The sequence below is a fragment of the Metopolophium dirhodum genome, chromosome 2 (genome assembly GCF_019925205.1).
Source record: "Metopolophium dirhodum isolate CAU chromosome 2, ASM1992520v1, whole genome shotgun sequence".
NCBI lineage: Eukaryota > Metazoa > Arthropoda > Insecta > Hemiptera > Aphididae > Metopolophium > Metopolophium dirhodum.
Genome location: NC_083561.1, coordinates 18,082,063 through 18,100,555, shown reverse-complemented (window position 1 = coordinate 18,100,555; position 18,493 = coordinate 18,082,063). Strand labels below are relative to the sequence as shown.

Genomic DNA, 18,493 nt, shown 5'->3' with positions numbered 1-18,493 from the left:
GGTGCACTAAGAAAGGAATTATCCAAAATTCACTTTTTAAAGAGGAGTATTACAAAGATTTTAAAATTCACGATGAAAATAGAATTTTTTTTTCGTTTTTTATAAATGGTTGCAGTTGGTTACAGATTAAAATAGTAATTATAGAAATTAGTTCTTTTTCATACACATATATGTAACATATATAAATGGTTGCTACTAGTACTCGAAATAAAATTGTAATTATTATAACGATTGGATAATATAATTTTAACCTATATTAATTCATTTATTTTGGTCGCTAAATTTTTTACTCACGTATTGAAATCAAAACCACATATTTGTTTATATCTGTAGCTAACAATTAGTTAGAAAACGTAACTTATTACTATCTGCCAATTTAAAATTAATCTTTTCTTTTTTTCTATTTTTTTTTTTATTTTTGAATACTATTACACCGAATAAAATAACTATTCGAACACATTTCGAATCATAAAATAATCTTTATTTCTTATCGGCAAAAATAAATACACGGGGTCATCTAGTGCAAGTATATTTCCAGGGTGGGAGTCGTAAGCAGCACAATAGCATATTAAAAACTATGTAAAAGCCAAGAACTGCAGGAAAAAATGGTTCTCAATTATCGTAAATAAGATAAAAAGACAATATCAAATGCAATAAAATGTCTAGAACGCGAAACAATACAACAACGTACAATAATGTCAGATTAAATTTTGTGTGTGATAATTTTGTCTTCATATAATACTTGCCTATTATTAATTATTATTGCAATAAAAATGTTTTGGGTCTTATGTTAAGACGTGAGCCGCTGTTTGATCACCCTTGCACCACTATAATAACAATCCGGGGAACCGTGCAAATAGGGGCCAACAGTATCGTAATACTGTACAGTGAATTTATACTATAGTAAGTCGTAGTATGAGGTGGCCCAAAGTAATTTGTCGCTTATTAGTGTTCGTTAAATAATAAAAAAAAAACGAGGAAACACTATTGACCACGTGGTATAATATAAACCCATACGTAATATAGTTTTTTTTTTAAAATTAAGTTAAAGCTCCAACATCTGAGGTCATATCCTGGGTTATTTTATAGTTTTTATTACTGTGGGGGGGAGGGGTACTGTTGGTTTAAAAAACGTGTATGTGTGGCAAGGAATTGTCACTAGAACCCGGGTGATCATCCATCTGGGAACAAGCGGTGCAGGCCTCAGAGCACATCAGTGACTGAAGCGACACCAAGCCACATCATTTAAATTATATATTATGTAGGACGTAGTTGTATATACAAATGAACATTGGTAAAATACGAATGAACCGGTTAATTAGTCCAGACTTACTACTTTTTTTTTGTTTTAATTATTTTTTTTATTTATTTATCAACGCTCATTCGGGCAAAGAGTGTACATAATGTAACAATAAAAAAAACGTAAAAAAAATAGTAATTATAAAACATTAAGAACAGTATTTATAAAGTATTCAAATTGAATTATACATTGTAGTTATTTATCCAAAATCGAAGCACACACAGCCAAATTAAATGAATTATTAAAATTTAAGTCAAAAGCAACACTGTTGCATTCTCTGAACGACTGAACATGTGACTCATTAAAACTATATGATTGTGAGTAGAAGGGTTTATAAAAAGTAGTCTTTTAACGATTATTGAAAATGTGAATATGCCAGCTTACCTTATCAAGTATTTCAGAACAACTTATTTAGTTGTTTAATAATTTATGAATAAATGATGTATCATTGAATTTATGCCTTTTCAGTAGAGGAAAATTAAAATGTTATCTTCTTAACCTTGGCGTTTTGCTTTTGGTTCTTATAAGCGCTTTAGGAATGAAATGGTTGTACATTTATATCGCATACCTTCCATATATTATTGTAATAATATTCCATCCCGTGGATGGCCAGGGAGGGCGTTCAACAGGTCAATTAGATGGAGTAACGTCATAAATATTTTACAATTATAATTTTATATTATTTGGAATATTTAGTGGTTCCCTCTAATGATCTACTCGTAGATACGCAATAAGAAAGGAGTTTCTGATGTTCGCTTTTTAAAGAGCTGGTAAAACAGGGATCTTAAGATTCACGGTGGAAATCGAAACTTTTTTTTGTTTGCAAGTTATATAATATGCGAATTATAATATTATTGTTACGTCCCAACCGACGTCGATATATACATCAACGCAGAAATGAAATACGTGATGTACTAGGTATGATGAATGTTTATTAACGTAGTACAAAATTACAATGTTATAATATATGGTGTAAAAGAGTGGTGTTACGACTCTTTAAGATAGAATTTAAACTGTAAGTGGTGTTACGACCTGACTCTGAATGTCCCTAACTGTCTGAAGAGCTCTTGTCCTGGGCTTCTATATATATGATTGTGTCCTTTGGAGTAAGTGGTTGTAGTAGTGGCTAAGCTCGGTCATGAGACAGAGTTCGGGTCTCGTATTTGGTATGCTGGTCTACTCGTATCCTGCGTATGGGTGTTGGCTTTCCAGGAAAGAAACGTGTGACGACACCTTCTATAGTTTAATTGTTTTCTCTACGCTTTTGCAACGACCTCCGCATGTTATACTATATTAATTGCCTTATTAGTTATAGTGTCAAATATTATTAGAAACGTGCGGCGCGCTGTACATAGTTAATATGTGACTACTTAATACGTGGGTACGTAAAATTATTATAATCATACTAGGTACAATTACGCCGGTTTGTCCATAAAGATAAATAAAATAACCCTCAAAATATATTAATATATAAATATTAAATACTCCTAAAAATTCGGTATGATCAACTATGACTTAAATACTATTTTAGGTACACTGTATACAAATGTTAGTACTATTATAGGTTATATTTTATCTCCCTCCTCACTTGTTCCTACCTTATAATATACTGTTCGCATAACTATGAGCGAAACTCACGGGCAACGCCACGCTGGATGGCTAAAAATTAAAATATAATATGATTTTGCTGCCATGCAGAGCAACTTACACCCAAAAGTAGTTAATTAATTACAATTTTTTTCCCGTGTAACGCCGGGTTATTCAGCTAGTATACTTATATAATCTATATATTTGATATTTGTAGTAACGATCTGTATAATCAGCGTAGAAACAAGTAACAAAATGTATAAAATGTATTTATCTATTATCAAAAACAGAACATCTCACGACTTATGGAAGGCGCCCCCCCTCCCATCTGGAAAGCCCATGGGATGGACACAGATAAGAGAGTGGCGAGCCACACAATGTAATAACGAAAAATATGTAAGATGCAAGATCCGATGCTTAAATAAGGTTCTCAGCCATCGTAAATAATAATATATAAGATATCAAATTAATAATATGTGTTAAACATTCTTCTGTTTTTTATTCAAATTCAATTTAACCTATATTGTTTTTTTTACACAATAGTATTATAATAAATAGTCTTAACTATTTAAGTCTAATTTTATAAATATTTGTAGGTAATAGGTATATATAACAATTTAATTTTCGAAGTCTTTAAAAACCCAAGAACTGTAAAACTAACCGCTTTTTTATATCTGGATAAAAATTAGGTTATCTTATATTGTATCTAGGTACTTTTTTAAATTGTTTAATTAATTGATCTGTTATATCTCATCTAGATATAGCTTTAAAGTTATCTGCACACAACACTGCGCATGAGTCTATGACGTGAGCCTCATGAGGATTTCTAGCCGTGGATTGACCACCCCTGCACTATAATAATAACATACCAACGTGCAAATTGGGGCTAACATTATAGTAATATTGTGCAATTATAATTAAAGTTATAGTAGTAGTGCATACAGTGCAGTTGGTCAAATAATAAGAAAATAGGAAAACACCGTTGACAGCCTGTAGGTTCGATACAGACAGTATAATATGCATAATTTATATAGGTGATTATACAAAATATAAACATTTGTATAATACGATAGAAGCCAAGTGAATTTCTACTTTCCAGGAGAGCAAAATATCAAAATGCCCATAGTATTATTATCTACTTAACGTTTGGCCTTCGGTTCTTATAAATGCTTCAGAAATGAAGTGGTTATGCATTCATATTTTATATTTCAGAGTATGCTATTATTATATTAATATTTCGTTGAAATGTACATGGATTAATTTTCAACTATATATTCAATGTTTTACAAAAACTATTCCAATTTAAATTATTGACGGAAACGACGCACACCACCTATATAGAAACTTAAGAATATGAAAAGCTACAATATAGTATAGGAACGCCAAACGTTGGTCGGTCAACCCTAAAAAACTTTACGAGTCACCTTTGCCCAAATAATAAACGCAAGATTTTGGCTATTACTGTTAATAATGATTTAGCTGGAAAATTAATAATTAAATGTTTCATTGTCATATTGTCAGGCACACATTATAATGGCGTTCGTTCGTTCGAAAGCTTAAACTGTCGGCTATCGTGTAGCACACACGCATCGTGAAGTCACATCTTATCCGATTTTGAATTTTATCAGTGAAATTGTGGTAATAATAATGTGTCCTCGGCAAAGGGTTTTTGTGCGGTTTTCGTGTATTTCAGCGAATGGGTGGTCGTCGTCGCGAAATCGGGCCGAGTTTTTGTCGTGTCACCCTCCGAATACAATAACACCGCGTGTGCGGGGGCACCACAGTATTAATGGGCCAAGGGATAATAACTTTGCACCCGACTATCAGCGCGAGCGCTACTTGTGTGTATACCTCGGTAGCGTGTGCAGGCGTGGCAGTGCAGGGGTCGATGGGGAGGGTGCAGTCCGGACGCGAAATTAAATTCCTCCGGTCCCACGGTATATTCGCCGTCCGGAAACTCCCAACCACCCCGCCGCACCGCCACCCACCCCGTGGCCACCACCCGTGACTTTTGACGCGATCTAACAAGATTTATAACCCATTACGTTATTCCGTGTTAGCAATGCAAAACATGGTGACCGCCGCCGCCGCCGCCGCCGCGCCTCCATTGTGTATACGCAAAATGCACTGTAGCACGCAAAGGACCGTAAGTCTAAGTCGTCGTCGTCATCGTCGCCACCACCACCTCCCTATATTTCCGAATAATAATCACCTACCCCCGACCTTCCACGGCCCGCGAGGACTCGCGCACTCCCCCCCCCCACCACCGCCCTTTCACGACCTCGTAATGTACCGTAGGGCTCGGATGGTGGTCCTCCACACGCCGTCTCTTTGTGCGCGCCGACTCGCACGCAGACCTGATTATACGGTCTTAATCATTCGCCTTCGCAAAATAACAATGGCAATTATTGTTGTACAAGTGCAGTGTGTATAGCAGGTATAGTGGTATACGTTCTGCCATTGGCGATTATAATAATATTATGTGGTGTGCGCGCGCACGTGCGTACATCATATTGTGACTATAAACGAGACGAACCTCGTTAATTGCTTCAATTACATAATATTACGGAGTTAATAAAGAATATAGGTAATATTATTATCGACTCGACGCGACGGTTCGTATATTGTATCCGTGAAAAGGGCGATAAAATAAAATGATATATTTAATTTGTGAACGGTGTTTATATCTCTCGTATTGTAAATTTCAACCACAAATATAGTTTCAATGATTTTTATAAAACCGTTCCCTTGCCTAATAACTAAAACTGTTTAACGAAAACATATAATTATTATACGTCAAATTTTAAATAGAATTTCAAAATAACAATTTTTCTTAGCACTGTGAAAAACATAAAAATGTGTCAGTTTTATAAATAAAAATGCACGTTAAAATTAATCACACACCGTGTTACACCCTGCTGCAAGAGCTTACGACTCGTAAAATATATTGATTATTTCTAATTGAAAAATTACAACTGCATAATATTTCCATATAAAAGGTATTTTATAAAAAGTATTTTTTTATTGTAATTTACGCGTTAATATTATATTTACTCAATAACAGTCGTATTAGTTGTTGATTGAGTTTTTTTTTTTATTTTATAGTCCGATGTCAAAATACATGGTTAAAAAAATATAAAGCTAAAATAATATACAAGTTTAGAAAGTCTGAACATAATATTATTTTACATTAAATATAATATTAATGTATATTAAAAATAGAATAACTGTTGGTTGTCATAACAACAAGCGATTACTGGAAAAGTAATTTTTCATTTAGATTATGCGTGCTTATAACTTAGAGTTTTAAAATAGCTTGCGCTATAATTATGCTTAGTTAACTATTTATTTTTTAAAGAATTAAAAATCGTTCAGGCAACCACAAATTATTATTTATTAGATATCAGCGATGAATGGCAATATTAAGTGTACTGAAATTGCCTATACAATGCGCCGTTATACAAATTCTACAGCATCATTCAATTTGTATAAAAAGTTTTTACGACACAGCTTAATGGAAAGGCAATCAAATTCATTTTAATTCTTTCTCGACCAAATTATTGTAAGATATCAAAAACTATCTTATAGTTTTTGTTTAATTTAACCTTTACAAATTATAATAGTGGTAGGAAATAGTAAGAAATAATAATAAAACAAAAAATGATTATATTTTTCACTCACAAATAATTCTTTAACCGTGTAATGCGATTTGTATTTTATTACCTAATGGTTTAAACTAAAAAGAAACGTAACCATTAAATTTATTTATTGTAAAAATAAAAATGAAACAATATTAAAGTTATATGATTTTTATTACGTTTTTTTTTTTTATTTAAAACCGTCAGCTAAACTGTATAAGGATAAAAAAAATTGATAGTGAAAACTGTGAAACAATGTGGATATTATTGAATATACCTACATACTATATTATACAGTTGAAAACATATTTTTCAATAAAATAATGAATTCTAATTTATCAAATTAAATTAATTTGAATAGTTTAATAATATTGTATTATATTATATAATAATATTATGTATGAGGGAGGTATTTCATTTAAAAGTATTTACTTATTAGAAAATTGATGCTGAATTTATTATCGTATTATAATAATATTTTATAATTATTTATAACATACTTTTTTTTAAGTACACAACTAGTTGCACATGTCTTATTTTAAATTCAGTATAAATATTGATCAGTTTGTTTACATGTTAAAGACCGACTATGTCATGCATGAAACAGCAAATTATATATTATTCCTTTTCATGTAGGTACCTAATGTAAATCTATTTTATATCATTGTTACAGTATACCGTATTAATATACTATTTAATTTTAGAATAAATGGTGTTATAAAATCCAAAACATGCCTAATGTTTTGATCATTATTTTAGCTATTTTAGTCACGTTATCAATTTAAAAGCTACGGAAACACATACAATTTTGCATTTCGCATCGTACATTCAAAGAGTATCGGCAATATTTATTTTATAATTAGTATAATAAATAAATATTAGTGTCAATAAAACACGAGTGAAAGTCCTATCAAACTTACTCATTATGATGTAATTCATAACTTATAATAAATAAAATTACCATCTTACGATCATAAATTATAAATTGAATAAAATAAAATGAAGGACTTTTACCCTTATAAAAATTTTTAGTAAACACGCAATATTTTTATAAGATTTCCTTGGGTATGTATTTTCAAAAAAATATTGATAGACTATAATTTATAACATATAATATTATTTATTATATGAACTAACTGGTTAATTTGTATAGATATTTTAATAACGAAGAAACTAAAAAGTTTGACAACAAATAATAATTATAGTAATTTATTATGTTCATTATTGGCACTTTAATTATCTTTAATATAGATAAAACTAGACAATATTCGTATGATCATAACGTATCACTGGTTACATGGTATATTATTATATAAATAATATATAACTATGTTGGTACAAAATAAGAAATACCCTTTTGAAATTAAAAACTTAACCATAACAACAATTGTATTAACCATTATAATTCATAATTTATCATTGGAGAGTATTTGTATGGGTAAAAAGGGTAAAAAAATATGATAGGTAATATAAAAATGTCATGAGGTGAGTACTTGAACTGAATGCACACAAATGTTTATAAAACACACTTCTCTGTGTAGTTAAATAATGAAAAGTTAAATTTTAGTTTGTAAAAAAAAAAACACAAGAAATAACGTTGTATATAAAGATTAATTTGAAATGTCACTTTCATTAATTTAAGTGACTAGTTTTTTTTTACTAAATGTCATTATTTTGATAATAGAGTCGACGTCGGCTAATTCACTTGGTAATACAATACATAATAATATTAATATAATATTGTCATTCATCAAACACCAACATAATTAATCATCTACATGTACATGTTAATAAATATATTAAACTCCCATTGTCGCACAGGACCTATATAGTGATCGAGGGGGGGGGGGGGGAGGTGACAACGATAGATGACCAAATTGTACATAAATTGGTTACGGATACCTAGGTACACCGAACACAACTCTCCTCTACTACGCCGGTGTAGTGTTTAGTAAAGTACACTAGCTAATATTAATTGGTCTACTCATTTTAATAAGAGCCCATCTAATGTTAGTAGATACCTATAATAATGTCCCACACACACAACAATTAAAACGGTGATAGATGATATCGCTACAGCTGAATTCATTAGGTAACATACAAACCATATACCGGGTTATATTATTATGTGTTTGCGCGTACACGAACCGTTTTCAGTGACAGAACAATGTAATTATTAGAGTCAGCCGGCCGATCACGAATAGCGCACCGTTATGGCACCAGGTTCGAAATATGTCATTTGTCCAAAAAAATACACTCTACGGGGAATAATGACCTGTAGAATATACTAAATTTGATATTTATGTTTTTTATAATAGAGGGCAATTTGCTACAAGCCGAATATTGAACACCGTTTTTCAATATTTCAATTTCAATATTTTTATAAAAATACGAAAAAAAAATAAGAAGATTAAGTTTTTTTTACAAAATATTATTCTGTACAAATATTTGAAATAAGATAAAAATCGGAACTAATATTTTTTCTGATAAAAAAATCTTATCGAAATCTGACAATTCTACAAAACCTGAGAATATATTCATGCTTTAAGTTCATTTTTTATACATAATATACATATTATGAACCCTCCACCGCCTAGAATTGCGGAAAATTGGAAAAATAGGCACTATGGCCCTCAAGTGTAGTCTCTCAGTTACACGATTATTGTTATAATTCGTGACACCCGCGGAACAACGCGTTATTATATAATAATGTCAATTATTTTGTAACCACAAGCCACATATGTGCTGCGACGTGTATTCGATCCAACCCGATTCCGCATTGCCACCTACACAACGTCTGTTGTAAACAGTTCTACCCACGTACACGTCGTGGGAAGTCAATATGTAGACGACATTTTCAATGGAAAACGCATCATAATAACGCGAACGTTTTACACGAGAGACCGTTGTAAAAGCGAATATAAAGACGGTCGTCGTATTGTGTTGTCGGAGCCCTTCTTTAAAATAATACCAAAGATTCTCGCGAAGGAATGCTATTGTACACCATGATGAGCGCCGTTCGTTCGTCACACTTACAGTTCTTTACTTTCCTTTGCTATATTTTTCCAGAGTGAATATTGTTCAAATACAAATCATATACGTGTACAATCCGCAGGTAGTTTGAAACCGATAGGTTTTGGAAATCTCTCACTGCTGACGTCATATGAATTCCGGGCACGCTTTTTTTTCAATCAAATTAAAAATTAAATTATTATACATGTTGTGTATGTATATGTATATCAATTAAATTTAAAACTATGTTCATAAATACAATTTCCCTTAACTTCACTCGAATAAATACATCACAAAATAATATATCATTAAGTATGTTTTAAAATAAATAATAATCACATGGATAGTAATATTTATTATTCCTTATGTTTTTTTTTTTTTTTTATTGAACATTTAAGCTTCGACAGCATAGGTCATTAGCTTTTAAGATATATACAATTAAAATATATAAACTTTTGAAGAGAAAAAAGAAATGTTTACAATATTAGTGGCTTATTTCTAATTAATTATATGTTTTTTTCTAATTTTAATGCCTTTATACCTTATGTATGTGAATGCAAATATAATATATAGATTTTTTTAAAACCTGTGGAATGTATAGAACTATCTTCACATTTAAATTTGAATATTAATGTACTTATTGCGTTGTTCAACGCTTACAATTTTGAATCTACAAAATAAATATATACAGACTAATATTTTTATAGTATATTAATAAAAAGCATAAAAATGTAAATATAAATTAATAAATATTATTGACAAAATATCTACCAAAATAAATGTTTTGGAAGTTCAACTCAACCATTCGTAGTAAATACTAAGTAGCTACTGCTAAAAAAATACTGCAGCAGTTTAATGAGTGGGGAATGAAAAAAAAACTGTATAGTATTATTATAAGTAGGTACCTACCAGCTAGTAATATATATTATAATTTATATAAATATTTATTGAAACTGCTACAATCCATGATAACCGTATTAATTAGTAGTATGAATAAAACTCTGTGTGCTTAAGGCTATAAATATCAATAACATAGCGATCAATGTTTCTCCTATTTTAATTAGTAATTAATATTATGATAAATTAGTTTTTGTCCATCAATAAAAACACCAAAATTCTTCGTTGTCAAAAATTCATAGCGTGATTAATTTTATAATGGCATTTCATAAATTCTACGAACTTTAAATAATTTCAATAGAATTATTCTGTATGGTAATAACCAGAAATATTGTTCCAGGTAATATAAAAATCAACATAATTAGAAATATATGTATTGATTTTTTTAAGTTAAGGCAAATTATTAGTTAACATAAAATGAAGTTAATGAATCAATAACCAAGTAAGTTCAGTCAATACGGTAAAATAACTTAATATATTCAACATTGTAGAAATATAATTATCACATCGATAAAACCAATAAATATAGTACACCAAGTAGTTGTATTTACATAATTTTGTTGTGAAATGGAAGCTATAGAGGAGGAGTATTCATTTTTCTGAGCGTTGAAAGTATTTTGTAAGAATTCAATTTTAAATTTAAATTCACACACATTCGCTTAGGTTTGCTTCCATACCCAATTATGTGTGTCACGTGATGCACCTACCAATCAAATTTATTATGTTAGGTATGCTGTTTTTCATAATTGAGATTAGAGTCTGTTAATGGTTTTGATTTTTAAATGTAAAGTAACGCTTATATAACTGTTCCATTGACACGTCATGTTAATATTACTCAATGATTTTAATAAGTATAATATTGTTTCTATGCATTTCTTTATTATTTTATATTTTAAAGTGGACTAAAATCTTCATGGCGCATAACGCGAGTTGACAATCTCATTTAAGGAATGACCACGCAAATACTTGAATAATACGGAACATTTATTATAAATGAAGGGTGTGTGAAAACTAACGTTCGAAATAAATTTGACTTTTTGTTTGTTTGTAGTTTCACAATAAAACTTTGTGCTAAAAAAACTCATAAATATCAATATACAAGTTAGTTTGCAAAGGGTCTTCTCCTTAGTCATATTTATTGTCTCTTGTTTTCCATGATTTTTGAATATTCATTTTATGCTCGCTGTGGTTGAATGACAAAATATTAAATATAACTACCTATAGAAACCCATTTAGGAAATTTGAAGACAATACCAGTTATTTGGGTTTAAATAAGAAAACAAACATTTTACCGATTATTTTATAATATTAATTTCAAAGCAGCAGTAGTTTATCAAACACACAGTATTATGATATTTCATATTACAAAAAACAACTTTATAATATTTCTATAGGTTACTTAAAATTAAATTGAAATTCATTATTGGTATAAAATTATTTCCAAAAATAATAATAAAGTTTAAACCCACTGCGACTTACAATTGTTTTGATAGAACCAATATAGGTATTTGAAAGTTAAACCGATTCATGTATACTTATTTACTTTTATTAAACTATAATATCACTTTTTATTTGTATTGAATATTTTAATAACGCAGTTAAAGTTAAAACTAATATAGAATATTTACTTTCTATTTTTTCAAGAAATATAATTTACGAGTAGGTACGTAGGAACCTATCGCACAACTGAAAGAATAGTGATACAACTCAGAAAACACAGATTTTGATAATCAGCTAATTAAGGTTTAAAAAAAAACACTACAAATCAAATTGTTATTAACTTGTTATGTTGTTATGATAGAAATATGTTAAACGAAATTGTTTTTAAATATGCTTTGTAGATGTTCTAAATGTATGTATTATTATTAATGCTATTAACAAATGTTTTCAAAGATTTTGACTTATGTCACTATTCGTGACTGAAATAATAATTTTTTGTGTATATCACCTGCCGAAAGAATAGTGAATCCACTCAAAACTGAGAATTAAATGTATTCAAATAATACCTATAAGTCAATTACAATAATACATTTTAATAATATTTTTAATAAACCTTTTTTCAAAACTAAATTATGGATTCCAGGGTGTTACCACTGGGTATCTTCCCTAATCTAACCACTCATACCATATTTTACCTTTCATATATCAAACCTACTTATTATACAAAAAGCATGTATAGATGTAGATTTCTTCAAATAAATAAAAAAAAAAAAAAAAAATTATGGATTTATGATATAGACGATATAGAAATATTTACCTTCTATTTTTAAGGAAAATAATTTATGAGTACCTATACTTATGTTCTATTTAATATTTGTGTATTTATTGTTTTAGTTTTTTTTAAATCCAATAACATTAGCTAAAAGCGAGTTTTATCTCGTGTAGGTATAATTAACATGTATATCTACTAATTTTTATGTAACAAAAGTTTTCACTGAGACCCTATTTTACAATTTCAGTAGAAACATAATATAATTACACGATAAGTTATAATAGAATAAATTACTATGTTTATAATATTGCTGTTGTGGCTGTGTGGCTTAAATTAACTACCTACTTCCCCAACATTCATTAATCATAAAATAACGTATTTAGAATATCGACCATTTGTTTTTTTAGTATAAAAACGTTATATTTTAATTTTTTTTTTTAAAGAAAACTAATAGAAATTGTAAAAATGTATTGGCTAAAATGAAAATATAATTTTTTTTTGCTATTCTTACTTTGAACTTCTCCATTTATGTATAATTTAAAAAAAGACATAGCTCAAACATTCAAATGGCACACATTGTATACATAATGTGTAAGTTCATAGTATAGTAGTTTATTACATTTATTTTATTTCTATATTGTGACTACATGTGTAATACTTAAGTCGTATGATAGTTTTTATTTTTTAATATATTTCATTTCGGATTTTTTACAACACTTTTAGTCATCGGAGTAAAATAACAATTGGAATTGCAGAAATTTTCCTAGAAATGTTTGTTTTTAAGTATCAAAACAGAGTATTATGGTAATAATACGATAGGGTACATTATGTTGTACGTTTTTCTGTGCTATATTAAATTTAAAAAGTATTACAGAAAAATTGAGAATGCGTCTGTTGTTATTTCCATACATATTTCATCAAATTAATATTTCCGGGAATAGCTCTTGTTTATTTTAAATAGTTGATTCTAAATCAAATATTTTTATTGCGTTCGAAGAATTATCAATACCAGTGATGATTTTCAACTCAAGTGGTGGATAAAAATACATTTTCTGAAAGATTACGATAAGAGTATAGAACGATCCGTATATTCATAATATGTATACTTATTATATTTATTTTATAAAATTGCGTTTGAATAATTTTTTTAACAGAAAAATGACTTTTGTATTGTAATCAGAAATTACATATTATTCTAAAAACAAGAAAACTTTATGAACAAAAAAATGTTTTTCGTGTTTATGAAAATATTTGTAACAGTTGTGAAACTTCTGAAAAAAGCTAAAAAAGCTGAAAACAACAATGTATTGTGAAGTATTGAAGTGGACATTTATAAAATATAGTTTACACTAAACCATATCCTATTGATATTTTTAGCTATACGTTCCTTCATACAGTACCTTCTGTGGAGTTTATCAAAATTAAAAATATAACAGTAGCAAGATTATGTCTCGAATTATTTTATCTAGTTGGGTTTTATCATCGAATATCTACAGTAAAATGTAAAACAAAACAAATTAATACATCGGGAAAGTCAGAAAATAAAAAGTTGAGGAGAATTTTGTTTATTACTTTACAGGAATTTATTATACTACTTAAAGTGTACATTATTGAAACATCTAATTTTTATACGAAAATAGTAAATGATCTATATTCTTATGACGTATTACCTAAGTACTAACTTATTCAGACTATTATATTTTGCCTATAATTAAAAAAAATAGTTATTAATTATTATAACTATACTATAAAGAAAACACACAAACATTACAATAATAGTTGTTATCTATATGATTTTTCAACAAATCGTTTTTTTTTTATATAATGCCTACACACCTAGTTGTGACCTAATAAAATTGTTTTGAGATGGAAGGGACCCTCCGATTTTCGTTTGTACAGTGTACACAAATATTATTCCAAGTCAAGTCACTCGAAACCCACCACGAGTGCGCTCGAGTCGAGTTTGTATGGGAAATTACGATAAATTGACCTTTGCGTCGTTTTGTTTACAGGAAGTATCAATATTCGTTTTCGAAAAAAAATTGGCAGACAAGCTGCACAAACCCAGACGGAAGGAGACGGTGACGGAGATACTGAAGAAGAGCGTGCATTACCTGGAGATGCTCAGACAGCCCAAACTCATACTGAAGGTGGTGCACTCGGTGGAGGACTGCAACGACACGCTCGCGTTTGCCGCCGAGCCCGTGATCGCCAGTCTGGCCAACATACTCGCGTACCAGGCGTCCGTCGGCGGCCGGGCCGTCAACGGGCCACCGTCCACCGGTGCGTCCATCATCACGGCCACGGCCATGCCGCGGCCAGCGCACGCGAGGGAGTACAACTTTTTAGACTTTGAGATCAAGTACGGCATCAGACAGGTGAGTCGGAATGTGTTCACGTGCCAGACGGCTGCGTTTAATAAATATAATCAATACCCGCGCGTTCACGACCACCGACGAAACACCGTGATACCTAGGTATATAATGTGTGTGTTTTTTTTTAAAAATAACAATTGTACGATAACCATGACTGGTTTGATATAATATACTGCACTTCTATCATCTGACCTGATATATACATCATGTTATACATCTGACGATTGTCATAAAATCTAATCCAATTTGAAATTCTTGTTGATTTTTTCTTTAAATGTAGTCTCATTATCACACATCTTGATTATTGTACGGATATGTATTTGTGGAATAATGAAACTTCTTAATAATTTTCCTTATAAGCCTATTTAACGTATCTACTTATTTAAAATAGATATATTAGTATTAATGTGACTGTGGAGAGGAGACGTTACAATATTGTTGGCATATAATATTATATAAATTATACAACGTAACAGATAATTTAATCACAAGTTTTTCTAAAACTGTTTTTATTTTTTATTATTACATAACTATTTTTTTTATAGTTTATTATAATATTTGTTTAAAATCAATCTCAGAATAAATATAGCAAATTTATTATTTTATTGAATTTCGCACGAATCCGTTGCAGTAAGTAATATAATATATTATAATATAGTGCATCTATGTATACCATTTAAGTACTTACTACAAGTTTTCTAAATTATTAGTGAAATATATAATTTCATTTTTCTCGCAAGATTATATATTATATTAATAAGTGAGTGAAAATGATGATGAAACCAATGTAGATCAGATACCCAGAAATCTCGGAACAAAGATGTATTGTTTTAATATGAAATCTGGCCAATGGACGAAACAAATTTTAATACCATTACAGTTTCTTTTTTCCTTTTTACCAAAAGCTGGGATTACGTGACCCAAAGTTGAACAATATTAACGCACGATGGAGTTTCTATACAAATTTTCATATACGAGTGAACTGCATTATTATAATTTAAGATTTATAATGTAGTCATGTACCTAGGTAAGGACTTATTTTGGAATTTATGAAAACAACTCGTAATAAAAAACAATTAACTAGCATCGCATAAAACCAATTCCCCATACTTCTAATTAGTTTATTAATACTGTATATTTAACTTGTCCATAATTAAAGTTATGGTTTATGTTCTTGGTCGACTTGGTCTAATATGTTTAAAATATTTTATCGAATGTACAATCGATGCATATATACCTGCCTTCTGCGAATCTACTTCTGAATATTGGTGATCCCGTTTCCATCTACTTCAAGCGACTAAATTCACATCAGTTTACTGCTGAATTATAATTAACATAATATTATCTTCGTATAATGCATTAATATTATTACAATCATATTCATTATAGTTTATAATGTATCGCGTTTATATTAAGTTTATATTATATCGCAAGTATGCACCTAATACATACATATGCTTACAACTCTTATAATGTCCTTCAATCAATACAAAATACAAACAATAATAATATACAGGGTGATTCTTTTATCAAACAACACTCATTATTTGAAAAAGTATTGACTTTTTTCAAAATTGTAGATTTACGCTGTTCTAGAATTGAATATTTTTTTTATATTTTTCACCCTTATATTTATTAGGTAAACCACCATCAACTTTTGATTTTCAAATGGTAACCTATACTTAAAATTTCATAATTGAATAAAACTATTTTTTTCATTAATTATTACGTTCCAATTTTCATTTTTCGTTAATCCGTTGATGAGATATTGTTCCTCAAAGTTGGGTGGTTTTGGGAGGTAGTTATTGTGTGTAAATGTGTTATACCTCGTCAGTAGATATTATCTCTACTAGGATTTTTATGTCCCAGGGTTAAAAGATATTACACTTTTCAAATCAGTTCATAAAGTACTTAGAGCCCCTAAATGTATTTTATTATGCCGATTTTTCATGGAGTCACACAGTTTTACCCCACGAAGGTGATTGCGGCACTGGTCATTGGTCGTAATAATTATTATCAATTATAAAGACCAGAAGTTATAAGTAATAAATTCGATATCGTTCGACCCAAGATATAACGGTGATTATCTTTGTACCTGATAGCTGATAATACATTAATACCTACATACAATAACAGACGATCATATTATTGGGTATACGTATACCTAGCTAATTAGTAATTGGACTGCTTCTGTTTGTAGATTTGATCACGATTTAATCTCTATTCTATGCCGACTACAACACACCATAGAGTAACATACGGAAATACAGAATTATTTTAGTCCATAAGTTGTCCATGGTTTATCACTCTTATAATCTAAGACCGTGATCATTACAACTGTCTATCATAAAGAAAATACAGTGTTACCAGTATGTGTATTTACAAAATAAATAGTAGCAGTAACTTACCGTTAATTTATGTCACAAATAAAATCCTGTTTTTGTTACTCAATTAGACAGTCTGTACTACAGATGCAACAACTAGATTACTGATAATAAAACTTCTAAAATTATTAAAAATCTGTATTTCAATGATAAATGTATACAATAACAATTAATAATAAATGTACAAATTATGATATAATGGACCATAATATTAACAATAAATTAACTTAATTTTTTTTTTATACATATTTTAATAATATACATATAACTGTGTATAGCTTTGGTAGATTTAACTAATACAAAATAATGTGTTAATTATTATTATACATTTAATATTTATATTTTCTACTGTTTACCATATGGATACTATAAACATGTAAATACCAGAATACCTATGAGGATTTAATATTTTTAATAATAATTTTTTTTTTTTTTGAACAAATCAAATATTGTACCTCTTCTTATATAAAATATCATTTAGGCACATGCACATCGAATAAAGAAGTTTGACAAGTACATAACACTAGGGTCTGTGAGAATTTAACATTTTAACTTTTTTTATAGTCCCGAAGAATCAAGATAAAAATTAATTTTACACATAATATAACACTAATTGTACAGTGGTATTAAAATTACAATTTATTACAAATCTAGAAATACAATACCAACATAAATTTAAATAATATTTTCGACAAGTTAACATTATATAATACCTAATAAATATAACTCTGAACTAATTTAATATTAGGTATAAACAACTTTTTTTTATGTTTACAATTTCAATTTAATGCATTTACAATTCCAAATCAAATATTAGTATAATATAAATAATTCGCCATAGGTCACTTCAATAGTTGTAATATACTTGGTAGGACTAGGTCTTTTTGACCAATCACATGAATTTAATCAATAGGTAGGTATTTAAATAATAATGATATACATGCAAATACATAAGGCACTAATAAACTTAAATAATTATAAAAAAAATCATATTCTCAATGTCATGAACAGGGTTTGAGACCATTGTCACAGAAGGGTCTTTAGCACGCCAAGCTTTAATTTAGCACCCCTTGTTTTTTTAGATTTAA

The 18,493-nt window shown here is 29.2% G+C and overlaps 1 protein-coding gene across 3 annotated transcripts in view; it reads left to right on the top strand.

Moving 5' to 3' along the window:
- The window catches only part of LOC132938978 (SCY1-like protein 2), a 215,919-nt gene that overhangs the window by 96,513 nt on the left and 100,913 nt on the right, over window positions 1-18,493 (top strand). For all 3 annotated transcript variants that reach the window (XM_061005962.1, XM_061005961.1, XM_061005960.1), the window contains exon 3: window positions 14,659-15,024. In XM_061005962.1, the coding sequence (XP_060861945.1) occupies window positions 14,659-15,024 (366 nt within the window). The remainder of the gene's footprint in view (window positions 1-14,658; window positions 15,025-18,493) is intronic.